Source organism: Neopelma chrysocephalum, unplaced genomic scaffold (genome assembly GCF_003984885.1).
Source record: "Neopelma chrysocephalum unplaced genomic scaffold, ASM398488v2 Primary Assembly neopelma1_97222, whole genome shotgun sequence".
NCBI lineage: Eukaryota > Metazoa > Chordata > Aves > Passeriformes > Pipridae > Neopelma > Neopelma chrysocephalum.
The window spans coordinates 569,916-593,821 of NW_020925863.1; the positions used below are offsets into that span (position 1 = coordinate 569,916).

General features: G+C 39.6%; 1 protein-coding gene across 1 annotated transcript; it reads right to left on the reverse strand.

The window, feature by feature from the left end:
- Positions 1–764: 764 nt before the first annotated feature.
- ATP6V1G3 (ATPase H+ transporting V1 subunit G3) lies at positions 765–12,348 on the reverse strand. The gene is made up of 3 exons (XM_027671914.1): positions 12,169–12,348; positions 4,398–4,498; positions 765–1,195 (listed from the first exon to the last, which is right to left on the reverse strand). The coding sequence occupies exons 1-3, from the start codon at positions 12,248–12,250 to the stop codon at positions 1,022–1,024; spliced, it is 357 nt and encodes a 118-aa protein (XP_027527715.1). The 5' UTR covers positions 12,251–12,348; the 3' UTR covers positions 765–1,021.
- Between the last annotated feature and the right edge of the window lie 11,558 nt (positions 12,349–23,906).

The following is a 23,906-nucleotide window of genomic DNA, read 5'->3' on the forward strand; positions in this document are numbered from 1 at the left end:
GTGGAGACAAGGCATTAAAGGGGCTCATGGTACAGGTGTGTGTCAGATCCCCGCTTCATCAGTGCCTCCCATCAGCCTCCCATCAGACTGAACGGGCTTCACTTTGAAAGCACAGATTATATTATATTTTCGTAACTTCAATAGAATTTATTCCACGGAAAACCTGTGCCATTGCAGAGCGAAGTGTTGCTCAAGGTGACTTAGAATAACAGAAATGAGCTGTAACTGATGTGATTTCTGTAAACAACCTGTGGATTCAGGTACAATTTAGCATAACTGATGTAGAGTTTGAGCCCATGGATTTCTGTGCTTTCATGGTAACTTTATAATGATGGATGTGCTAGTTTGCCCCTTGCTCCGAAGCAGTTTCATAAATAATGATTATATCTGTTCTCATTTTTCACACTTAACAAAGCTATATAAAATTTATGGTGTAGTTAAGCAACAGGACAATATTTTGAGTATGGTTTTTAGCAACATTTTGTACAAGTCAACTGTATTTTGCTTTAAATTAGCATAGAAAGATTGAAAATGTTTCTACCCTTTCTGACCAAAATCTAAAGGGTTTCTCTATGGTCCATAACCTGACCACTCCATGTGTCACAAGGAAAACAGAAATGCTCTATTTTAAGTTTTTGTGATAATCTATTTCATGTGACTTGAAGTACAGTAAAGATTGGGATAAACAGACTTTATGAAACACAACATCCCAGTACAGAACATTTTATAAAGGAAAGGAATAAAGACTCCCACTGAAAAGCTGGTGGTGTCAAATAATCATTTATTCTACTGTTGTCGACCTGCTCCTGTCTAAATGACGGGGGCTTAGCTACCAACAGGAAACAATATTACAACAAATGCTTGCAAAACCCCGTAGAATTCCTGTCACATCAAAAGCCTGTGTGAATTGTGTGCTTTTGGCTTTAGTGTTCTTTTTTTTCTCACACATGCAGAAACAATACATGAGGAAGTATTTATGCTTATCAAGAAAGAAGGCTACTTTTAACGAACACAGCACATCTTAAACTGCATGTCTGAAGTTTGGGTGAATTTCGGGGTTGATGTCACATATTGTGCTCAAGAGCTTTTTCATCATGTTCTCCATGTTCCTGTGGTAGCTGCTTGTGAGGTTTCGGATGGTTTCTGTTGTTTGCTCTTCTATTTTAGCTGAGAGGTTACCTTGGGAGCCCATTACCTGAAAAGCAGAAGGCTTCTGAGCAAAATAAAAGGTTATATATGACTATGTTTATTGTACTATTTTTCATCATCTAGCATAAGCATAACACAAACATGTCACAGTGCTTCCTAACAGTAAGGGTATGATCTAGGTTGAACTGTACACACAAAAACAGGACTAAAGGCAATTCTTTCATATGCTCACAAGCAATGGGAATCTCCCCATGTAATGAAAGTTTCCCAGCTCAGTGTGGGAACAACATTGTAATGTTTTGTCTTTTATATCGCTCTTTTTAATTTGTTTTCTATTTTAATGACTAGTCAACTAAGTTCTATCACCCGTGTGCTTCATTTGGCCTCACTGAGAATGCACATGAGCACAGCTAGGGAGCAAAACATGGGAAGGCCTTCCTGAGAATGCATAATTACAGTTTCAGAGTGCTTGAAATGTCTTCAGCAGTTAGTGATGTATAACCCTCAACAGGCCTCAGACAAGGTCTTTTAATGTTACATTTTCTTATCTGGCGAAATACCAGACAGCTTCTGGCACAGTTAATATCAGGACATTCGCTTAGAATTTAATTGACTCTAGACTCGCTGAACATTTTAGCAAGGTTATGTTATAAACAGATGCACACGTTCCAAATCTGTGACTTTGCTTCCTCCTCCCCCACTGCCCCAACATCCCTTGAATTTTTCCCGTATGGAAAAGTCCTTCAGATACCAGCAGAGAAATTGTTTTTCACCTAAAGAATTCCGTGGGGGAAAGCAGGAGACTTTTCTGCATGCTGGCAGAATAAGAAGGGAATAAGTAACATATTCTTGTTCCTGCCATGGTTCTCTGGGGTGGACTAGCAGGTGAGGGTAACCTGTGATACACTAGTGGGACACCTAGAGGATGACCAGAAACAAGGTCATTAGCTTTATTTTCCGTGTGGTTTCAGCCCAACCTAGTGCTTAAAAGAAGGAAAGCAACTGAGTTAAGATTTTTTGCTCAACTCACCCTCGCAGTTCCATTTATCAGTACCTGACAGTGTAGTAAGACATTGGTCTGTAACTCACATGTAAAATACTTCAGCTTGGAAGAAGTGTAAGTTGTAGACATTATAGTAAGTATTGGGAAAAGATTATAGTTTTCTACAGTAACTATTTTTAGCTGACATTCTATTTTAGCTTTTAGACAAGTTGCAAGGGTCACATATGGGAAAGGCTGTACAGCTTAGGCCAGATTTATGAAGCTGATTTTTTCCACTGGGAAAAATAACTTTGTAGAGATCCCAGATGGTTGCATGTTATCCAGCTACTAAATACTTTTGAAAAACCTCAAGAAAAGTATTATAATTTTAAGAAGAGCCTCTGCAGACCTGCTCTCTCAGCTCATGCTAACATTGTAACTTGAGATAGTAAATTCTTACTCTTCTATGTGTTTTTCCCCCTCTTTTTCTGCTTCTGAATATGGAGACCTTTTTCTTTTCAGAATGCAGACAATGTTCTGCTTAGTTTATGATTCCTGCTGACCTTGAGGGTCTGTCCCTTATTTTGCCTATAGAGGTTTTATGCTAGCATAATTCCAAAGTTGCTAAAATATTACATTGACTTGGAAGCCACAGAATTCAGAACTAGGCTGCACATCTCCAGAGTTCACTGATCTCAGACCCTGAGTACAAACACCATGAACACCAGCAAACTTGGTTTGAGATGCAGGCTAAAAATTTTGCATGTTTTGAAAAAGTGTCGTCCATATTGTCATTCTAACCTCAGGTTTATTGTTATTTTCTGTTTCTATTGTTAATTCTGGATGGATGTGGAACATCTCACAGTATGAGAAAACTTACCCCAGTTTGGATACGAGCAACACAAAGTAAGAGCAGGAATAGCATTAAATGAGACTGTGACCAAGAATTAAAAATACCTGTATCCAAATACCCGAGCAAGTAAACTGAACTGGCCATCATATCTCCCTCTGCACTGGCTTTGCTGAACCTCCTGAGTGCCTTCCAGACACAGGTTAATAATGATGACATTTGTCTGGGCAGATAAATGTTCGACATAATGGGGTCAGGGAACGTGAAGGAGGACTGTGATCTTGTACAACATGCTGTCATTCGAGGAGCAATATGTGTTCTGTCCTGCTTGTGTGAAATGTTCAGTCGAGAAACAGTAGCCTTTCCCTGCAGCTTTAATTTTGTTTTTGATGAAAAATTGAGTTCACAACAAAGCATCTGTACTTTTTTGCTGTTTAAGAGCTAAAACAAGAAGTCTGGCTCGACTGAAAAGGTGAAAAAATTTTAGAGGTGTTTTTACTTTATTTCAGTGTCAGTAAACATCTGAAATTGTACCTATGAGACAGTTCTACCTGGCCTGCTTGTGTGACAGTGTGTCTAGGGCTGGCAGTGTATGTTAGAGACTTTGTGTCTATATATGTTCCTAAGGCTTGTGATCCCTGCTGGAAAATGTTTTATGACAGGTTTGTAAAACAGTTTTTATTTGACCTCTTTGGCTTTTTTTGTTGGCAAAAAAAGCCAAACTACTTGTTTACACAAGTAGTTTCCCTGCCTTTGCACAATACAAGCTGGGGGAAAAAACAAGAGCAAATACATAAGAGGAATGTCACCAGGTAAAAAGAGAATGGTTTGTGAACTTTCATGAAAATACTAGACAAAAATGCAAGATGCCATAAATGTATTAAATCGCTTTAATTCAGATATCAAAATATCAGCCAGACCACTTCTACTATAGAAACATAGTGGAAAAACTCTAAAATTTTGGTGATTTGGGTTGGTAAAAGATGCAGTCTTGTATCAGATAGTTAAAGTGGAACAGAAATAGAAAGAAACATTTTAAACTTTTGCTTTTACTGACATCCACCTTACTGAAACCTCCAGTTTCAAGACAGGTATGAGGTCTGTCTGCAGTTATAGAAAGAGCACCCAAAGGTATTTTTCCTTAAGGAAGATATGTCTTCAAAGTACAAGCATGAACCGAATATGGAATCTGGACAATTTTAGTGGTAAGAGTCCACAATTTCTTCTACATATGCATTCAAAGCCTGTGAAAAAGTAAAAATTAGGCATATGCACACCGTAGGGTTATATCTCTGTGTTTAATCAGTATGATCACATTGATTTGCAGAAGTCTCCATGTAATATTGTTGGAAGCATTTTGGTTTACCATTGAGCAGATTGACACTACAAGGGGACATAAGCATGTTTCTTACTTACATTTGTTTGCTTGCTCCTAAATTCCTTCTCCCTCTGTAACCTGTAGTGGTCTATCTCAGCTGTGGCTTCTTCCTTGGCCTGCTTCAGCCTTTTCCCCTTTCCTAGTGGGGGAAGAAACTGATTTATTTCATACTATCACTGCATCCCAAAAGATGAATTTCTCCAAAACAGAGGCATTTTAGATGGCATAGTAAAACATTGACTTTGCTGAAAGCTTTGTCCATCAGCCTTATTTACACAAGAGTGGTCAGAACAGCCGAAGTGATTTATGTAGAATACTTTTGGATTGACAGCCAGTCATGAAAGGACCCATCTTCTGAGACCAACGTCCAGTGCAGAAGCACACATCAAATGAAAAGTTTGTGGGTTTGCTAACAACAGAAGTCTTTTTGCAACTACACATTTTCTCGTAACACAAACGCATTTTTTTTTAATCACAGCTTGGTGTTTAAATAAATATCTATCTTTTCTGTATCAGCAATAGTAGCAGCCAGATAACAGATTTTAGTTGTCACTGATGGGAAAAGACGTTATTCTGTAAGATTTGCTGTATCGATTGGTTGCCAGCATCCCTTCATCCCATACCAACTGGATTCTGCTTGGAGCTGGCAAATTTCCAGAATATTGCAAGATACATCTTAACCATTACCAAACTGAGTTGCAACCTTCAGGCTTTGTCCTTTTCTTCCCCCACCTTTTTCCTACCTAACCTTTGCCAAATACAGAGGTTAGTGATTAAGAGAAGAAGGAGGTCAATGGTATCCTCTACCAGTGCACAGAAAATATGAAAGTAATTCAAAAAACCTTCTTTTTCTTCCTTTTCATTTTAAAGAAGAAGGTGATCTTTAAGGTGACATTTTAGGGTGTAGTGGAAACTAGAGCCTTCCTCCTGACCAGGTGTGTTTACATACTTAATTTTGTTTGCTGTGAATAGTTACTTTGTTTTAGGTAAAACACTATGGGTTTGTCAAATCAAGTGCACATAAGTCATTGCAGGACTGGGCATAAGGTAGTTCCTGGGTCTAGCAAGTATGTTGTGTAAAGGATAAAGTAAAAGGTTTGATGGGAATGTGATGGTTAAGGTTTTACATGAAGGAGCTGGTGAAAATGTCATAAAAACCCCTGCGGACTTCTCTGTCTGCCTGTTTTGTATAAAGTTGGTAAAGTTGTGTGGATTCTGCTACACTACTTTGTGAGGAAAAAGTCATTTTCTAACTGATGGGACTGTAAACCTCTTACATTGAATGTTGATATGTTATACTTGAAACACCTGGGCTGATTCTGATTTTGGGGGTCTCTTTCTGTACAGCTACAATTTTAGGAGTGGGTGGGAACAAGCTTGCTCCCTTTTCTTAACAGGAGAAATATCTTTGATGTCTGAAAAACTGCTTAGTTGCTTAAATTAGGATATCACAAGGATGAAAGTGGCATCCTAGGCAACTTGATTTCATGTACGACACATCAATTAATTTACTTATTGTAATCAATTCAAGCACAGAAGGTGAAAGTACCTTTTCTGAAGTCCTAAGGAATGTTCTCCACCTAGGCTAGGAAGAAGATCATGAATATTTCTGATTTGTTTTCTCTAGGCTGTTACACTGGATTGGTTACACCTGAGCTGGGCTTCTGAAACCTTATCAGGTGTGGCATATAGCAACCTGCTCCCACTGAGCATGGCACAATGAGGAAGCTGGAGAGGAAGGCTGTTGGTTTTAATACATTTGAGATTCAGCAAAAGCCTGGGTAAAATGCCTGATCCAGCAGGAAACTACTTGCCCGGTTGATGACTTCTTCCAAAGTCATGACCTGCAGATGGGTGAGTAGAAGTGGAGAGATGCCTGAAATGTGAATTACTTTTTCAAGTCTTGATTCTTGGACTGTGTTTTTGTGGGCATGCTTATTGTGGACCCTTGGGTGTGTCACTGTATACAGGCTTTTTACAGGAAGGAGCAAACTACTGAGGAACTAGATAACTTTATTGACTCTCAGTTCATGAGTGCAGGGCTCTCTTGTTTAGTAAATTATATTTCTCAGAGTCCTTCTGCCATGGAGCCACTGTGCCTATGTATGAAGGGGAGAGAGGCAGTTTAAAACCTAGTGGGTGTTTTCCCAGAATTTGTATGTGTTGGATAAAGACTGATTCCACCATCTTCTGCCACTCACTGTATGAAGTGTTGGGTGAACAGACAGATTTGTGTAAGAGCCTGACATCAGTCTGGACAACAAAATTTGGAACCAGGTTTAGGTCTATATTTTGAAGTTTCCCTTATTCTTCTCTCCAAATTTGGAGCTGATCAGCCTTTTGTAGAGTTTTCCTCTAGGAGTGGAACCGGGGGGTGATTCTCTGGAGCTGGCATTCGGGGGGAAGTGACTATGATGAAGCTCTGCCAATTTCACCAGCTGAGGAACTGGATCTCTATATCAAATTAAATTATTTCAAAATCAGTGGGATTTTAATTTCAAATTCCATCTGGGGGGCCATCTGTAGTAAATATGTTGCATATTTGGCCACCAGATAGATAAATATATCCTTTTAAAATGCACAAAATGGAAAGATTTACTGTAAAACAGTAGCTCGCTTGCCTCTGACAATGTAGGTAGTGAACCAAAAAGTATATATATACATACGTGTCAGCTCTTGACAGTGCACTGGAGTAAGCACAATACATAGGGTGTCACTGTGGAGCAACAGCCATTTCATTTTACCATGATGCCTTTAGGACTGGCACAGCAGGAACCTGCTGCTTCCTATTTAATTAAGTGGAAAAGCTGTGAGTAAATTACTGCTAGTTCAACAACGTTGTGGACAGAATCGGCAACTGCCAACATATGCGACAGTGCATATGCTGCACCTGATTAAGTTAAGCAGAAACTAGAGCTTAACCTGCTGTTCCACTAGAGACAAACCAAAATTAATTAATCAGTCTGTTGTTAACCACTTGTCTGCTACCTTAGTTGTGCAGCATGGGACTGCCTTTTCAAAGCCTTACTGATCTGCTGCGCTGGGTTCTGTGCAGAGCACAGCCAAGCTGAAATCAACCCTTACACCCTGAAGGGTGGCAAAGCATTGAAATTCAGCCAAGATCATGCAAAAAGAGGACAAGAAACATAGGAAGATGGACAAACCAACCTGTCTCTATGACATTTTCTCTATGATCATACAGGTGAGGTACATAAAGCTCCAAGTTTGAAGAGATTTTGCTGCAAAGGGCACTGTGTGGGGGCCCTGCCCCTCTGGTTTGCTTTTGTCCCTCCTTCCATCCTTGAAGACAGGGAGCAGCAAAGCAGCTGTGCTATGCTTGGTTTCCTTGTCCACTGTTCTCCATGATTATGGTAGCTGACAACCTATAAATTTTTAGGCATCATGTAAAATTGGCCAAATCTTAAACAACTTGCTGTAAAAGTCAGCCTTGTGTTAGATTTTCTTGCCTAACGTGGGAAGGTATTAATAATGGCCCATCTTCGCGAACGAAGATTTTGGGGAAAGGTCTTTTACCTTTCCAGCCCGCGCAATGGATTTTTTAGGTGAGACACAGCCTGCGCTGAACTGAGCCCACCCTTTAATCCTAAGGTTCATCTGCCGGGGCCAAGCAAGCTTGGACAATGGCAGTGAGGTCCTCAGGACGTAGGTTTGTTTAGAGTGACCTTCTCATAGATGGATGGCCTCACAGGCCTAACGGACTCCATCTGCCCGGGGGACTGGCTGGATTCGAACCTGGGTCGCAGAGGTGAGAGTCCTGCATGCTAACCACTAGGCCACCAGGGGTCCCTGGGAAGGTATTATCAGCATGGAAAAAGGCTGTGTTCTTCTTTCTAGGTGTTTCTGTGATGGTAATGAAATACCTAGCTCTGGTTAGGTCTAAAAGAACTGGTGTCTTTTAGATTATTGGGGTTTTTTAGATCTTGCAAGAAAAAGACAGTAGGAGGCAAAAATGTTGCATTCTAATTTGTTCAAACACTAAGTTATCTTACTTTCCAAAAACTGCAATGCTAAAATTGGCTTTTTTGTTTTCAAACATATCATCTAGGCTTCTAGCTGAATTTCTGCATAGAAATCAAATCATTTGAAGAAGTTGCGAAAAATTAATCATATTTTCTTAAAATAGAACAGCTTCAGTTGTCTTCCAGAGTGCTAAATTGTCTGCAAATTGGGATTTGGGAATGCTCATTTTGTGAAGACTCTTTTGTATTTTTAATAAAATACAATAAAAGCAGCTGATCAGTACATATAGGGTTTTTTTCAGTAGATAAAATAGGTCTTGGATATTATCCAAGAGAATGCCATGGATATAATTCTGCTTATTATATCTTATTTTGATTAACATTTGGTTTTAATCTGATTTCCTGAAATCTTTCATCTCAGTTTTCATTTTATTAGGCACAAGAAATTCAAGCCAAGCCATAAAAATCTATAGGAAAACAAATGTTGCTAAGCCCAGTGTTCATGACACATTTGTTTCCCTTGTTTTACCCAAAAGGATTTTCGGGAATTGATGTCTTGGCTCTGACAATGCTCAGTTATTTCTGGGATCCAAATTACCCTTTAAGTAAAAATGATAGATAAAGCAGAGCCACATTCTAAAGGCCAAAGGATTGCAGACTGAATTGGTTTGTGTTTAATCAATTTAATAGTTTCAATCTTGCGTGTGTACATTTACTAACTAGTTAATTCAACTATTATTAATTTGTCAGGTATAAGGGATATGGGCTAATGATACAATAAAGATACTGCAAGCCAGGATAAAAGGTATTGAGCTAGAAGTATGAAAAAGCATGTACAGAGGAGCTTTAGCACCATGTTTTTGCTTTGTTTCATGTCTATCAATAAATTTTATTTACTATTTTTTCAGTTATTTCAAGGGGGGTTTGAATTACAAACAACTGCACATATGTCAGCAAAAACTAGGCCTATTATCTGTTTATATACAACACTACTTGTGTTCACACTACATTTTGATCTGGTTATGTATCAACTGTAAACACTGAAGGTAGTTTTGCTATTCACATTTCCTTGAAAATGCCTTTTCCTGGTTGTGTCCCATGAGCAACCTGCCGTTTATTCTTCTTACGTTCCAGTGTAAACAGAACAGCCAGGCTCATTGGTACAGGGGTGTTGTGCAGTGCCTGTTTGTGATGACAAAGGAGGTCACAGGCACAGTTTAGCAGGGACAGGACTGCACTGGCACTGCCTGGGCAGGTTCATTGCTTTCACTTGCAGCCCAATCCTGCTGAGCCCAGGCCCTGAGCAGAAGCTGCTGATCTGAACTGGTACCGGGTGGATCTGGGCTGGCAATTTCTGGGGTGAAGCAGAAGATCCTTGCCTTGTTTCACTGAACTGTGTGCCCAGGTTAACCAGTTGTGCTGCATATATCAGTTGCATTTCATATACTTCCTTTCATCTTAGCTTTTATTCTTAGAGACAAACTCTGCAATCTGATCTAACTGCAGAATCACTCCAAGGAAGAGACTGTTGAAGTAATTCCAATTTGGCATAGCCAGATTAGCCTCTAAAAGAATCCCTTTTGTCCTTGTCTCACAGGATTTAAATTATGATGGTATAGTTAGGTATCTAAGGTGGTGTAGTGACATTGTTATGAAAATACTGAAATTATGACAACATGTGAATTTTTAATTTTATTTTGTAGCTTCCATGCAAACCTCTTGTAATGTTGAATGCAATGATTATCTAGGTATAATTATTCTGCTAGATTAGCTATAATGTTTGATGTGGCACAAAATCCAGGGTGGATTTATTGAAACTGTTTGCCCTTGATCTGCTATACCCAGGAATAAAATCTTTTGGAAATTCCTGAAGTTTTTCATGGGATCATATGGAGCTGCTGAGGCTGGAAGGAATCTACAGGATATGCTCCAAAGCCCTGCTTGGAGCAAGGGCAGCTTGACTGGGGGCCATATCTAGCAGGTTTTGACCATCTCTGAGAATGGAGACTCTACAGGCTCTCTGGGCAACCTCTTCCTCCCTCGCATTTATTGGTCTGTTTTCTTACATTTAAATTTGTTTATTGAATCTTTTATTTTTCTTAATAATTTTGTAAATGCAGGAAAAGTATGGCCTTAAAAGGAATAGAGAAGAAAGTCATGTTGATGAACTATTTTCACTCTAAACATTTTTACTGATAGAAAAATTTTAAATAGCTGTTTTTCTGTAGCTGGTTATTAACTCCTACCAGTGTATTAGTGTTGAGGTAAGCGTAGGTAGTGGTTTAATCGATGTTTCTGACTCAGAGGGATCTTGAAGATACTTTATCTGTAAGAAACCCTGTGATTATCACAAGCACTCCAAGTAAGGCTGAGGCAATGACAAGGGAGTGTGTCTTTTACAGAGTGAACTGCAACTGTGTCTGGATTCTGCAAGACATTCATCTTCAGTCATTACTTTTATGTTATAATGATAATTTTCATTTTTGAAGTTCCTTAAGTTTTGAAGCCTCTTTTTTAACTGACTGTTTTAGAAAAAGCTAAACTGACTCATCCAGTTTTAAAAACAAACCCAAATGAAATTAAAGCAACAAAAAACCCTCAAACCAAAAGTAAGGGGTAATCAACTTCAAGCTATCATAGTTAGAGGCAGTCTGTGTTCAGGCCAAACTCTCCCTCCCTCCACTGAGGCTGTGTCTTTCCAGGTCATATGCTTTCTTGCATTGGGGTACAGTGTGTTTCCTCTGCTTTACATAAGAAGGGAAAAAACACCCCTCCCAGCGCACCTGTTTTGGCTATATAAGGGTTAAATCACTTCTTCATTATCCTTTGCTTTCGGGCTTGCATTTGGGAGAGTTCTGTTTTATGAAGGCAGGAGAATTTTTTTTTCTCTCTATTGCTTCTGCAAGGCACAGGCAGTGGTTGGGTGCTCAGGGAAGCGGACTTGCCTTTCTACATGTTTTTTGTGTGCTGCTGTACAAATTGAGATGTCACACTAACAGTTAATGAACACACAGCAATGCTGATTCATGTGTAGAAGGGATATGGAAACTACAGAAATTATTTCTGTTTGGCTTCCATTTCTCCCTGGAAAACAAAATATATTCCTTTATCACACTCTTGCTCCACATGACATCATTGTCATGCATTTTAGTTGAGTTCTGCAGCACAGCATTGTTTCCTGCTGCTGGTTTCCAAAGCAGGATAACTCTGTGAAACGGTATCAGTGTTTCAGTGCTAATGCAGGTCAGTGACTCAAGTGGCTGGTGCCTACACTCAGGAGAATAAGTACTTGCACCATGTAATAAAACTTCTATGAATGATCTAGTACAGTACTGAGAGTGCTTGTGATTTTACTGATTACTATCATGATGCTGAAGTCTCCCTTTTGTTTTCATATAATTTTTTGAAGTCCAGCTGAGATTAGGAGACAAGTTACTAGATTTTGCAAGTAAAGGACTTATGGAGAAAAATATCATTTCGAGTCTGGTCCTCCAGAGCTGGAAGCCAGAAGCATGTAGAATTCTAGCTTAAATAGCTAAGGAAGGCAGTAATGACATTATTGGCATTTAGATAAAGCAAGAATAAATCTGGCTGACAGGATAAATATAACAAAGACAACCTTTTTAACATAATAAGACGCATGTGCATACACACACAAACAGAGAATTTTAAGCAAACTCTGAATGTTCAGGTCTGGTTAAATGCCTGGTTGCAGTCAAGGCACAGCGTTAATGCATGGATACAGATGAAATAATGTTTTTCTGTGATCCACTGTAATTCTGAAGAGCTTGCACTTGAGAAGTACAGTAAAACCAGGCCAGCAACTTACTTTTTTTGGCTTCCTCCAGTTTGTCCTTGGCACGTTTTTCTGCCTGCAAAAGCTGCTGGATTCCCTGAGACTGGCTGGTCATGCTGATTGCTGAGGCTGGTGAACTTCTGTGGAGAACAGAGCTCAGAGGGAGTTTTATGCAGCTGCCAGGCTCTTCCTTGTGTTTTTTGTTCTGTCTCTTATTACAACAAGCTTCCAGATTGCACTGGAAACCAGCTGGCTCTGCCTGGATTGCTACTGGGCAAAAAGGCCTGTTAGTGCAATTGGAAAAACACAGCAGCAAGGCTGAAAGGAATGTTCTCTCCTCTTCAGGGTCACAGAGATGTTGAAGTGTTCAATTAACACACCAAAAAAAAAAAAAGAGAACATTTCAATTGGCTTGTATTTTAATGGAGATTTTTTTTCTTTTTTAATCTCTTATTGCTGAAGCAGAATATAGTTGATCTTGTCAGAGGAACTGAGGGGAAAAAATTGTTTATTGGATTTTTCTTTTAATTAAACTTTCCCTCAGTGTGAAGAATCAGACTCAGTCAACAATTAATTTTGGTTGAACACCATGATCTGCTTGTAGGCTTCTCTTTGGTGTTACCTCTTAACACTACGTTAGGGTTTTCACTTAAAAAAAATCTTCAATACAAATGAATTTATTATGACTAAAGTTTAAAAAAGCAGTGATGGTTGAGGTACACTCTGCCTTGTAATCTGCCACGATGGAGATGAGTGCTGGGGTGGAAAGCTGTGGGATTAGCTCTAAGATCCAGACTCTTGGAAGGTATGAATAGTGGCCTAGGTTTAAGTCACAATGCACACAATGGTCAAATGAACATCTGAGGTGGCTGTAGATGCACATCCCACTCCCTACAGAAGGACAGAGTGTTTTGTGAGCTGCTACATGAGCAAGCAGCATGTTCATATTCTCAATCCTCATTAGAAAAAACAAATCCCACTCTCAAAGGTACTCTTGCCATTGCATAGGAGAGGGATCTGTCAAGTTGCATAATTAAAATAGATTTACTTTTGTAAAAAAGTACGTCATAGCACTAGTCAAGTATATTTATTATAAATTTATTCAAGGTAGACCTCTGCCGGGATCAGCAATCACCTTCGGATGTAAATGCTTTTTCTTCATCCAGAAACTGTGTGAGATGCTTTCTCATCTCCAGCACTGAAATCAGGGGTTCGCTGTACCTGCAGGATTGGCACTATTTTTAGAAGATTTTAATGCATAGCCTTGAAGTTTATTTTATTCAGACTCAGAAGGCGAAGTGATGATCAGTTCTACAGAAAATGTGGAAACTGTAGGGTTAGGAAGCCTGTTGTGCCACTGGGACTCAGCTGCAAGTGATATTACTGGCAAAGAAAAGCAGAAGTGGAAAATGAAAGTAAAAAATGAAGAGATTTGGTTTACTTGGGGCAGGAAACTTGGGCTTAGAACTTTAAAGCAGTAGTTACTTAAAAATTAAATAGGAAGTGGAAATGTCAGGCTTGTCTCAGACATCAAAAGTATATTCCAGGCAAAGGGTCTTGTCAGACAAATCTCATTGCTACAAGAAATGTTACAAAACTGCTAGGAAATTAAACTATTTCAGAGCTTTGGACTTGGCTGAAAGCATCATGGGTCAGACCCTTTAAATTTTGAGAGCAGTTCTCAATGCCATAATTATGTTATGTGGGCCTCAGTAACAGCCTGAATTTTCATATTTACAATCTGTTAATTAATATTTCACAGAAAATAGTTCTATATAATGAATTTTTATGGGAAAAAAAATCCACCCTTCAACAGATTAGGAAACTCTTCTATTGAGAAAAAAATTAATATAGTCCTTCAGTAGATCATTTGAGCTGTGTATGTCACAGTTCACACAATTCAATATTTCTCTGAATTAAAAAAAAAATCCCAGTTTATAACTTTCCTTATGGTTGGTTCACATACAGTTTGGTGGCATGCCATGCTGGCACTCCTCATGGCATCAGGCACCTGGTACACCTCTGCAGGGGAGAAGGTGATAAATTATTTGGCTGGTGCTTATATATAGGTTTTGTTAGACTCCACACAAAGTACTGCCACTTAGAACTAATTTCAAAGCTTGTCCGATGATGTCGGTGATGATCTCAGACTATGTTGACATGGCACCTCTGTGAATCCCACTTCATGGGTAATTCATTAAAATAAAGTAGGTTAAGCCAATGACTGACCAAACAGGCTCCTACTTCATCACACAAGCTCATAAGAAACTTCTTTGTGTCGTAGTTGCTGCCTTTCTTTCCAAGCCAGCTCCAGACTCATTAAATTAGAGAAGAGAAACCAATGTGGTGACTGGTGATGGGGGGAGGAGAGGTGTTAGCAGAGTGAGAGAAGGCAGAGAGAAATGTTTTTAGTTTTGTTTAAGACTCCTTTTCTTCTCAGCATTTGGCCTACCTATCTCAGTCTCCAGAATTTCCTGAACCTTTCCCTACTGACAGAATGGGAAAAATGGGCTCAGTTCTGTCGTTCTCACTCCCTCAAAGCAAAGCTGTAGAGCAAGGAAACGAAGAGTCTTACAAGGGATGAGAGACCCTGCTGAGCTCTCCCTGCTCACCCACAGCTTGTACAGCAGAAACATTCTAAATCAGGTATTTCTAGCTTAGGTGGAGACTGTGCAGCTGCTGTTTTATCTCTGCAGAGGGAAGGTCGGGGACAGTGGCTAAGTTCACCCCAGGTAATTCAGATTATTTTATTTGGAAAAAAATCTGCTTGCTGTAACTCAGATTGAGCCTTACCTAGCATGAGTGTACTAATTTGTCAGTCCACCTACTGCTGTGCAGTAAAGGCAGTGCTGTGGCACCCTTTTATTGTGGTTTAAGTGTGCACAGACTCTCTGGTATGTAGGAGGGCAGCAGGCAGAGTTTCTGCTGAAATGTGTTTAAGTAGAAGATCTCCCATTGCCTCGGTGGCTGTATTTCCCGAAGCACACACTTTTTTTTTTTCTTTAATCACTTCTTTAAATTATAAAACAAATCCTTTTCAAATGAGCTGCAAGGACTGCTAAGTAGCAACCTTTGTTCAGGATACAGCTTCAAAGCAGTGACACTGATTCAAAGATAGCAGCATGTTAAGGCAGGGCAGCTGCTGCGGGTGCTTTTGTGTCTCTATGCACCTTTTGTTTTGTTGCTCTAGAAAGGCCTAAGTAAGGAAAAGCAGGGTGCACACCTGCATAGCTTCCTGCAGCACGATGGGGACTGCTTTGCTGATGAAAATGGAGCACCTTCAAACAGAGTAAGACCTATCATGCTGAGGAAGAGCAACGGGCTCCTGTTAGCATTCATATCAAAAAATCTTCGTGCGCAAATTACATTACGAAACCCATCACAGGTATCTGAAAATCCTGGCTTTTCTCTCTGAATTCAACAACCATGTTTGCTTATATTAGAAGAAAAAGTTATGAACTTTGTACTGAAGTTATAATTATGTCTGCAAGCTAAGATTCTTGCCGCAGTGTTTTCTGACACTGACATTCTCACTCTGTTGTCATCAGCACAGTTCATCTCAGCAGCCTGAATTTCATCCATAGGCCAGAAAAATATGGGAACAAATAGGTATGCAAAGATGAATAAATATTATAATATTGCTAGAGGCAGCTTGCTGCCATACTGTCTGGGTGAGCTTATTGACTGCTGGCCAAGTCTGCAACACAGCTCCAGCTTTAGCTGCCATAGCAGTCTGACGGCCCTATATTGAACACCTACTTTAAACCAACTCATATTTTTTCCTAAATTTGGCCTGTGTCTTAACATGAGTAATCATGTTTGCAACTATAGTGAGTTTAGCATTCAGAAAAAGCCTGTGTGAGCTGTATATGTACTTATTTTTTCTAAAAAGCTCTTCAACTTCCAGGAGAAAAATTAGGATTTTTTTTTTTTAATATGCATGTGATAATTCAGGCAGAGTAACTAGTAATAATTTAAAAAATGTGCAAAATAAAAAGGGAAAAAAAGGCATAGTCTCTGTGATTAACTTCCAGGTTAATTTATAACTTGACCATCAGTATGGTTGAGATTATTTCCTGGTTTTAGTATATGGTGTATTCACCCCAGCCAGCAATCCCCCACCCAGCAGATCGCTTACTCCCCTGTGGTGGCATGGGGGAGAGAATCAAAAGAGCAAAAGTGAGAAAACTTCTGAGTCAAGGTCAAAACAGTTTTAAAAATGAGGGGAAAGGGTAGAAGGAGACAAAATGATGCAAAATCTCTTATCACCTCCCACAAGCAGACCAATGCCTAGTCAGCCTCCAAATAGAGGCTACTGTGGAAAGGCCAAATCTCCAGTTGTGTTTCTGAGTTTGGCATGACATTATCTGCAGGATCCCTTTGGTCACTCCAGTTTGCTGTCCTGGCTCTGACCACTCCCAACCTCCTGCATGTCCCAGCCTGCTTTTGTGGGGGACAGAGTTGAGGAACAGAGAAAGCCTTGACCTGCAAGCCTCGTTCAGCAACATCTGAAACATTGGTGTGCTATCAACACAATTTTAGTCGCAAGCCGAAAACATGTAGGCTGCAATGAAACAATTAACTCCTTCTCAACCAGACCCAGCACACAGTGTTTTACTTCAAGTAGTTTTCTCCTTTTTTCTTTTCCCAGTGCAGCTATTTGCTCTCTTCTTTCCCACTGTTCTGCACTACAATCGTGCCTCTTCACTTATTACATCGTCTCTATGATTTTTAGCATAGCTGCCTTTCCCAAAAGAAGTTTGCAACTTCACCAGTGTATTTGTGCAGTCAGGCACGGAAGGGAGGGGAAGTGGGGAGTCACGTAAGTATATTTTGAACTGTGTAGGCTAACCAACAACTCGCATCCGTGTCACAGTTCAACATTCACTTGAAGAAAACTGAGTGTAGTATACCAGAAAATTTTAGTGCTGTCTCAAATTAGATTTATCAAGATCAACAAATATACCACAAAGACAATAGTTCAACTTTGCAGCCTAGAGGAGCTGAATCTGTAGTGCTCTGTACTGTACTTATGTGCTACTGCTTTGTCATTTAACCAATCCTCTGACCTTTGGCAAAATCTTAATTTTCAACTCCGTCATTTCATTGCATTTCATTCCACCCCTGAGCAACACCAGCTTAAACTGAAAGTGAAAAAAAGGAATAAGAATTCTTGTAGTGAAAATATTAATACTTTAATAGGAAGAAGGGAAGCTTTATTTGGAAAGGTAAGACACAAAACCTGGAGTGGAAAAAATGACGCATACTGGCAATCTGTCTTTTAAGACCGGAGTAGATGTTGCCTTATTTAAATAGTCCTTGTAAAATTTCCTATTATTCTGATACAACTATGAATATAAAGGGGGTGTTTTTCTCCTTATTTCATAATACCTGCTTTTGAATTAGTGTTTCTGAAACAAGAAATGTGTACACGTACTTATGTTAGTACCATGTGTGTGTACACAAGGATGTGTTTTTGTGTTGAGATTTAAAAATCTCTTTTCCACCACTTTCTAGTGCCCTCTAGAATATTTGCTATAATTAAAAAAATAAAAATGGAATTCACCCTCCCTTCATAAAAGAAATCAGAACATTAACTAATTTTAGCCTGTTCACCACTTTACATCACATCTCTGGTATTTCTGTTCTCCGTTTCTCTTGCTCATCATGTGGCTGTGAGAGTAGTGAGTCTTGTGTCAGGCAGTTCCTCATCTTAGAGGGGGAAGGATTTTCTTGTCAAGCCTTCATGCAGTGTAAACACTTTTTTTCCTTTTTTTTTTTTCTCTGTTCTGTTGGTAACTCATTGGGGCTTGAGTTTTGCTTTGCAGAAGGTAATTCTGCTGATGAGGATCTCTGTGTGTTTTAATGTAGAGCATTTATGCCTCTTATGGTCTTGGAAAAAAGGTCAAAATTCACTGTTAGTTTTGCTTTTCTTTCAAACACTTCTCTTGCAAGTAATTTCAGAGCTTAGTGAAACTAAACACCATTACAGTGTGTTAAACATGTGCTGAGTTCTGGCGCCAGGCCCCTCCAGGAGTGGGCTGTCCACTGTGCTGTGTATGGGGCGGTAGCTGTACCCACACACCTCGCCTTCTCCTACCCTGGGGAATCTTTCTGCTTTATCCAGCAAGGAGCTGTATCTCAGACCTTCCTGATAGATTGCCACCTCAAAAATTGGCATCAGGTTATTTTGCCTAAGGCAGCCCTGGTGAATATTTTGGACAATGGCATGATCTGTCATCAACTGGTCAGTGTTTCTAATCATGCCATTTTTAAACTGTTACCTTATATGTGTAGTAGTTTTTAAGGTGCAAATACTGTGGCAGAACTTGTGAAGGGAAACATGGGCGAGTCGGAGCTCAGCAGTGCTTGTGGCTGACAGAGCAGCAGCACGTGCAGGGAGCAAGGTCTGCCATGTGGATGGGAGCTGGCTCCTGGCATCACAGGTCACCACGTTGGTGATCTGCTCCTGGCGAAACAGGAGATGATCCATCTCCCAGACAGGTGTGGAGTCCCACAGAGCTCCCCTTGGTTGGTGCTGCCCGAGCCCTGTTGTGGGGTTTCTGGCTGAGCTGGTGGGGAGGAGGAGGAGAGGGGAGGGAAGGGAGCCAGTGGTGTGATATGGGCCTGGTTTGAGGTAGCAGGATTGGGATGGAAGGTGAAGCTGGTGGGAGCTGGCTGCAGGGCAGCTGAGCCCCCATAATACCATCCCAAAGGAAGGGTGAACCTTGGCTCCAAACTGTGCTTTTGGCCCGGTATTGTTTGAAATTGTCGTTTGCGTGGGATGGAAGACAACAGGAGTGGTGATCCAAAGATAGTTCAGAGATGATGTGTGCCATTGTCCTGGAAGTGTAATAAACTTAAAAGATGCATTTCTGGCAGGAATTGTGCTTTTAATGGTGGATCTTATAGCGTGGTCCACCATGGGATAGCTCCTCATAGGCCTCCCTCACACTTCCTGTTGGGGATGTTGGCTCTGTAATTCTATGGTTATTCCACAGAAGTTCCAGCGGTCAAACTTTGTCTGGGAGAACAAAGAGGAACAAAGTATTGTACAGCAGGAACATTTTGGAAGTTCCTTGTCTACCCACAGGAAGTATTTTTGGGCCCTGCAGAGAGCCCCAAGGTTTCTGGTATCACACAGCATTTAAAAAGGGGAGCCTGACTGCCATCTATGCTGTTCTAAGGTCATCACACAAACAAAGTGGATGACTTAAAAAAAAATAAAAATTAATATGAAATGGAACTTCATTTGTATGCAGTTAATGTTAATATGAAAAGTTTGCTCTACTAAATATATAGTCTGACAGGAGATGCTGGAATCAAAAATAAAGCAAATTATTATCAATTTGGCTATTCTGAGCAGCTGCCTATTTTATCTTTGAAATAAATGCCTGGAAAGATTTCTTTTTTTTTCAGAGAGAGAATTGGAATTAGTCTACTATGAAAGCACAAAGCAATTCTCTGTATTTCTGTCTGAGGATATTGTGAATATTTGCATTGCTCTTTTTTGACACTATGGGTGACAGCCAAAGCAGCATGGATTAAACCTTCTCTCACAGAGTATGGCAGAGGCTATAATAGAAGCCTCTCAAAAGAAAAAATCATTTCTTTGAAAAACCTCAAAAGATACATTAAAAAAAGAAGCTTCATGCTTATGGTAACGTAACCCTTGATAAAAGACTACACAATATTGGCTCTCAAAACCCTCTTGAAATTAAATTAAATCCATTGAAATTCTTCAGTAAAGGCCTAACAAGTAATAGCTTTTATTCTGTCAGTGTGCTCTACTGGATCTTTCCCTTCCAAGCCACCTGAGATCCTCCTCTTAATAGCAGAGATGATTGTAGATATGTGTCCTAGAATCCAGGATGTTACAGCAGTTCATCTGTTCATTTCACTTTTCCCCCTTTTCTAGGCAGGGGTGACACCTTATGCAAAGTACTGAGAATCTCAGAAATTACTCTTTTACTACCTCTTTCTGGCCACTTGACTCCTCCTTGCCTTCAGAACAAAAACAACTCTCCTTTTATGAAATAACCTGTGACAGTGCAAAGAGCAGTGCCCTCATTTTGCAGGTGCCAGCAGCTCCCTCTCAGTGCTGGCTGTCCAGAGCCTCGTGTTGAGTCCAACCTTCAGTCAGGCTTTTGTACCCACCTTCAGGTGTAGCACTGCCAGCCCTTTTGCTGGCTCCTGCAGACATGTTTTTAGTGAATCCCACATGGGAAGAAGAGGGATAGAAGTGGTGATGAAAAGACAGGGCTGTCTCCTTGTGAGCTTCAGCGAGGTACAGGGGGAAGTAGGGAAGCACTGACCTGCACATATCAAATAACTGTTGTCTTACAGTATCAGGTTTTTTGGATGTTGTGTAAACTGACTCTAATAACAACAGGTTGATGTATTTTTCATAATGTGCATATTATGTTGCATATACTCCAGAAGAAATACAACAGGAATATGTGTGATTACACTGGGGACTGCTTTGAAGCATTACAGGTGCAGTGCTATCACTTCCCTGAAATTTCCCAGTATAAATAGCCTCCTCTCATATCTCTTTGATATCAATGTTTTCTTCTGATCCTCTCCCATTTCTGTTTTTGCAGTTCTGCAGTATTTGAAATGCTTGTTATTACAAGTATTGATGGTGCTGAAGAAATAACAAGGCTCTACAGCATAGAAAGTTGTGTCAATAGGTGTGCGAATTAAAGGGTAGGAGGGGAGCTGACGGTAAGAGGTTCAGAAACCTGACTCTTTACAGTAACTTTGACTTCCTCTACACAAATTTTTACTGTTTTGAAGTTTGCAGGTTAAATATATAAGGGGATGACTTGGGTATGGGAACTTTCCCCTTCCCCAGACAGTATCTGATAAGCTTGTTACCAACACATCAAAGGTTTGTGTGAAAATATGCTTATGTCTGTGGTTAGGTGTTGTGCTGTTATTGGGCTTACAAATCTTTATAGCAGCTTTGCATCTGCTTATTTTAGAAAACGGACCTGAAAAATTATTTTGCAAGGGAAACATCCAGAGTTCTCTACAGGAACATGACTTGAGCACATTGACTCCTACCAGCATTTGAGGATGAAAGTGTTTTAATTCCACGTCTACCAGCAGTTTGCTTGAGCTCTGAAGCAGCAGATTAATGGGGCAGCAAAGAAGCATCCTCACCCCCTAGGGTCAAGAACTATGAGTGCTATGACATGACAGGGCCTCTATTGCACAGTCTATGGGCAGCCTGTCTGTGTCCTGATCTAGAGAGGATGCAGAGATGACCCAGTCCTTTCCTGTACCACGTGATATTTTTCAGGTTGTCTAAACTGTTGCAGGCAGCAGTGGGGAAAAAGCAGTAAAATTTCATTTCTAAAGTATGTTCAAGGCATATAAAGAGGGAAAACTGCTGCATACATCTAGTTTCTAACTGCTTCCTAGAGTTAGTGTTCTCTGGCTTGCACTAATATCCACGTGGGAAATTGGAGAGGCCTTAGAGGCTGCATTTCTTCCCATGTAATCACCAAGAGCTCAGTTAAAGGTTTTCAGGCCTATGGTGTTCAGTTATGTTACTAAATCACAGCCTCTGCATAGAAACTGTAGAGTGGAAGACTTAAAATTTGAGCAAAGGCAAGTCTGAGTATTGGGAGATGGCTTGAAGATTTCATTGCACTTACTGCAGTGATTACACAGACTCTTTAAAGTTCAGAGTTTTATTAGCAGGTGAGTGGCAGTAGGCTCTGTGTTTGGAGGAAACCCTCATATTAAAAAGAGTGTTTCACAGCAGAAATATTTCAGATTCCCACAAGAATGGAAAAAAAGGAGTTAGGGCCACTCCAGAGTGCCATGAATGGAAAACTTTTTCTTCACTATTGAAATTATAAAGTAAAAAATTTCAGAATTCACCATCCAAGCAATGTCACTTCAGAGTCCTGGAATTTCAGAGCTATCTTGTTAATTATGCAGTGACTAATTAGGAGATGCTTGTGTCTATAATCTTCTTGGTCAGCTATGTAGATTTTGATTTTTTCATACCTTTTTTTATGCTGGGCAAGAAATGTAGGAAAAAGAACTTTTATATATTTTTGCTCTTCATATATGCAACATGATTTTATGCAGTCTCAAGCATTTAGTCAGAGTGATTGATTTAGTGGGAGCTGATTTATGCTTAGTAATATTTCTAAATTTTTTAAGATAGTTTTAAAAATGAATCAGATTTTTAATTAAATAAAGATTCCTGGTTAGTAAAGGAGATGGATTCAGATATTGTGTAGCTTTTTCTTACTTGTTAGGTGCTCTTACCACATGAGAAAGTATTGCCAGATTAAAATATATTATTGTGTGTAGGTTGAGCGATACCACTGTATTTACAGTTGTGGGAAGAGATTCCTTTGATGAAATCTAGAGAGCTCCCATACAAAAATACCAGACCCTCATTCTACTGTGTTTTGCAGTGTGAATTTTTTTTTCAATCAAGACTGACGGTTGTGGACCAGGGAAGAATCTTCAGTGGAATTTTAGTGGTTGGTGTGTACATGTGCTCACGTGTGCATGTGCACACACATGCTGATGTAAAGGTCTACCAGTCCTACTCTGTTGCAAAAATAATTTTAAAGTCTTTCCCCCTCTCTCTGAAACATCTTCAGGCTGATTCCAGAGATAAGGAGAGACATAAGGTGGGATTCAGAAGGCAAAAGTAATTATGCATAAACAAGAAGGGGAGAAAAATTGTTTTTAAAATTAAAAAAAGCCCAACAAAATAAATTGATTCATTGCAAGCCCAAGAAAATAAATGCATTGATCACTTTGAATTACCTGCTGCTTGTGCGTATCTTTTAGCTTTTCTACCCCTCTCTTCCTGAAATGCAGTTTTAATAAGTTCACAAAGTTGATTTGAAACATGCAGCAATAAGACACTGTGAAGTCCTATCTCAGGGAACTATTAGCTGATGATCCCAAAGAGTATGCTGGTTTCAGTGTATTATGATTGAAAATAAAAAGGGGCAGGCTTTTAATGTGGATAGCTTTATATGGAATGAAGTGTATGTGTGTACACATGTGCATATATGTGTCTGTATAGACACATACAAATAGTTACCTAAATGTCAACAAAAGCTGCTCAAATACATGGTAATAAATCTTTAGTGTTTATTGAGTGCATTTTAAATACAATTTTTCTTTCATATGGACTGCATTTTCAAACTCCTTTTCTTTCTGTCCTTCACCTCATTGGAGTATTCAATTTCTTTGCACAGAAGACCAGCAGGAGGTCTGTAAAATGACTTTTTTTTTCAGTAAGAACTACAGGATTTGGCCTATAGTTTTAGTGTAGATGAAAGAAATAATGGATTTCTTTGAAAAAAAACTAAGGAAAGTCAGGACCATTTTGTTCAGTACTATACCACTGTTTCCAGTAATTGCCTTGTACAGTTTGCAAGTCTTTGCACTTTATGTAAATACATTAACTTCTGAAAATCCCCTTATAGTTGTGAGGTGGGGCCTTTTGAAGGAGGTGTTCTTTTGAAGGTTTGAGGGTCTCTTAAACACACACTTTTTTCTTCAAAGTAAATCTTGTAGACTCCCTGTCACAAATCCTTCTTGTTAGGAATTCTGCTTGAAGAACTGTTTGAATTTCAATATCAGGTATTTCAAACAAATACATCTAAATGCCTCGATACATTTTTCTTATGGTCAGTCAGTGGCCCTAAAAAAGAAAGGAAACCTCTCATAACTTAAATTCTATTCCTAGCAACCCTTTGAAGGAAAAAAATAAAGTCTGAGTT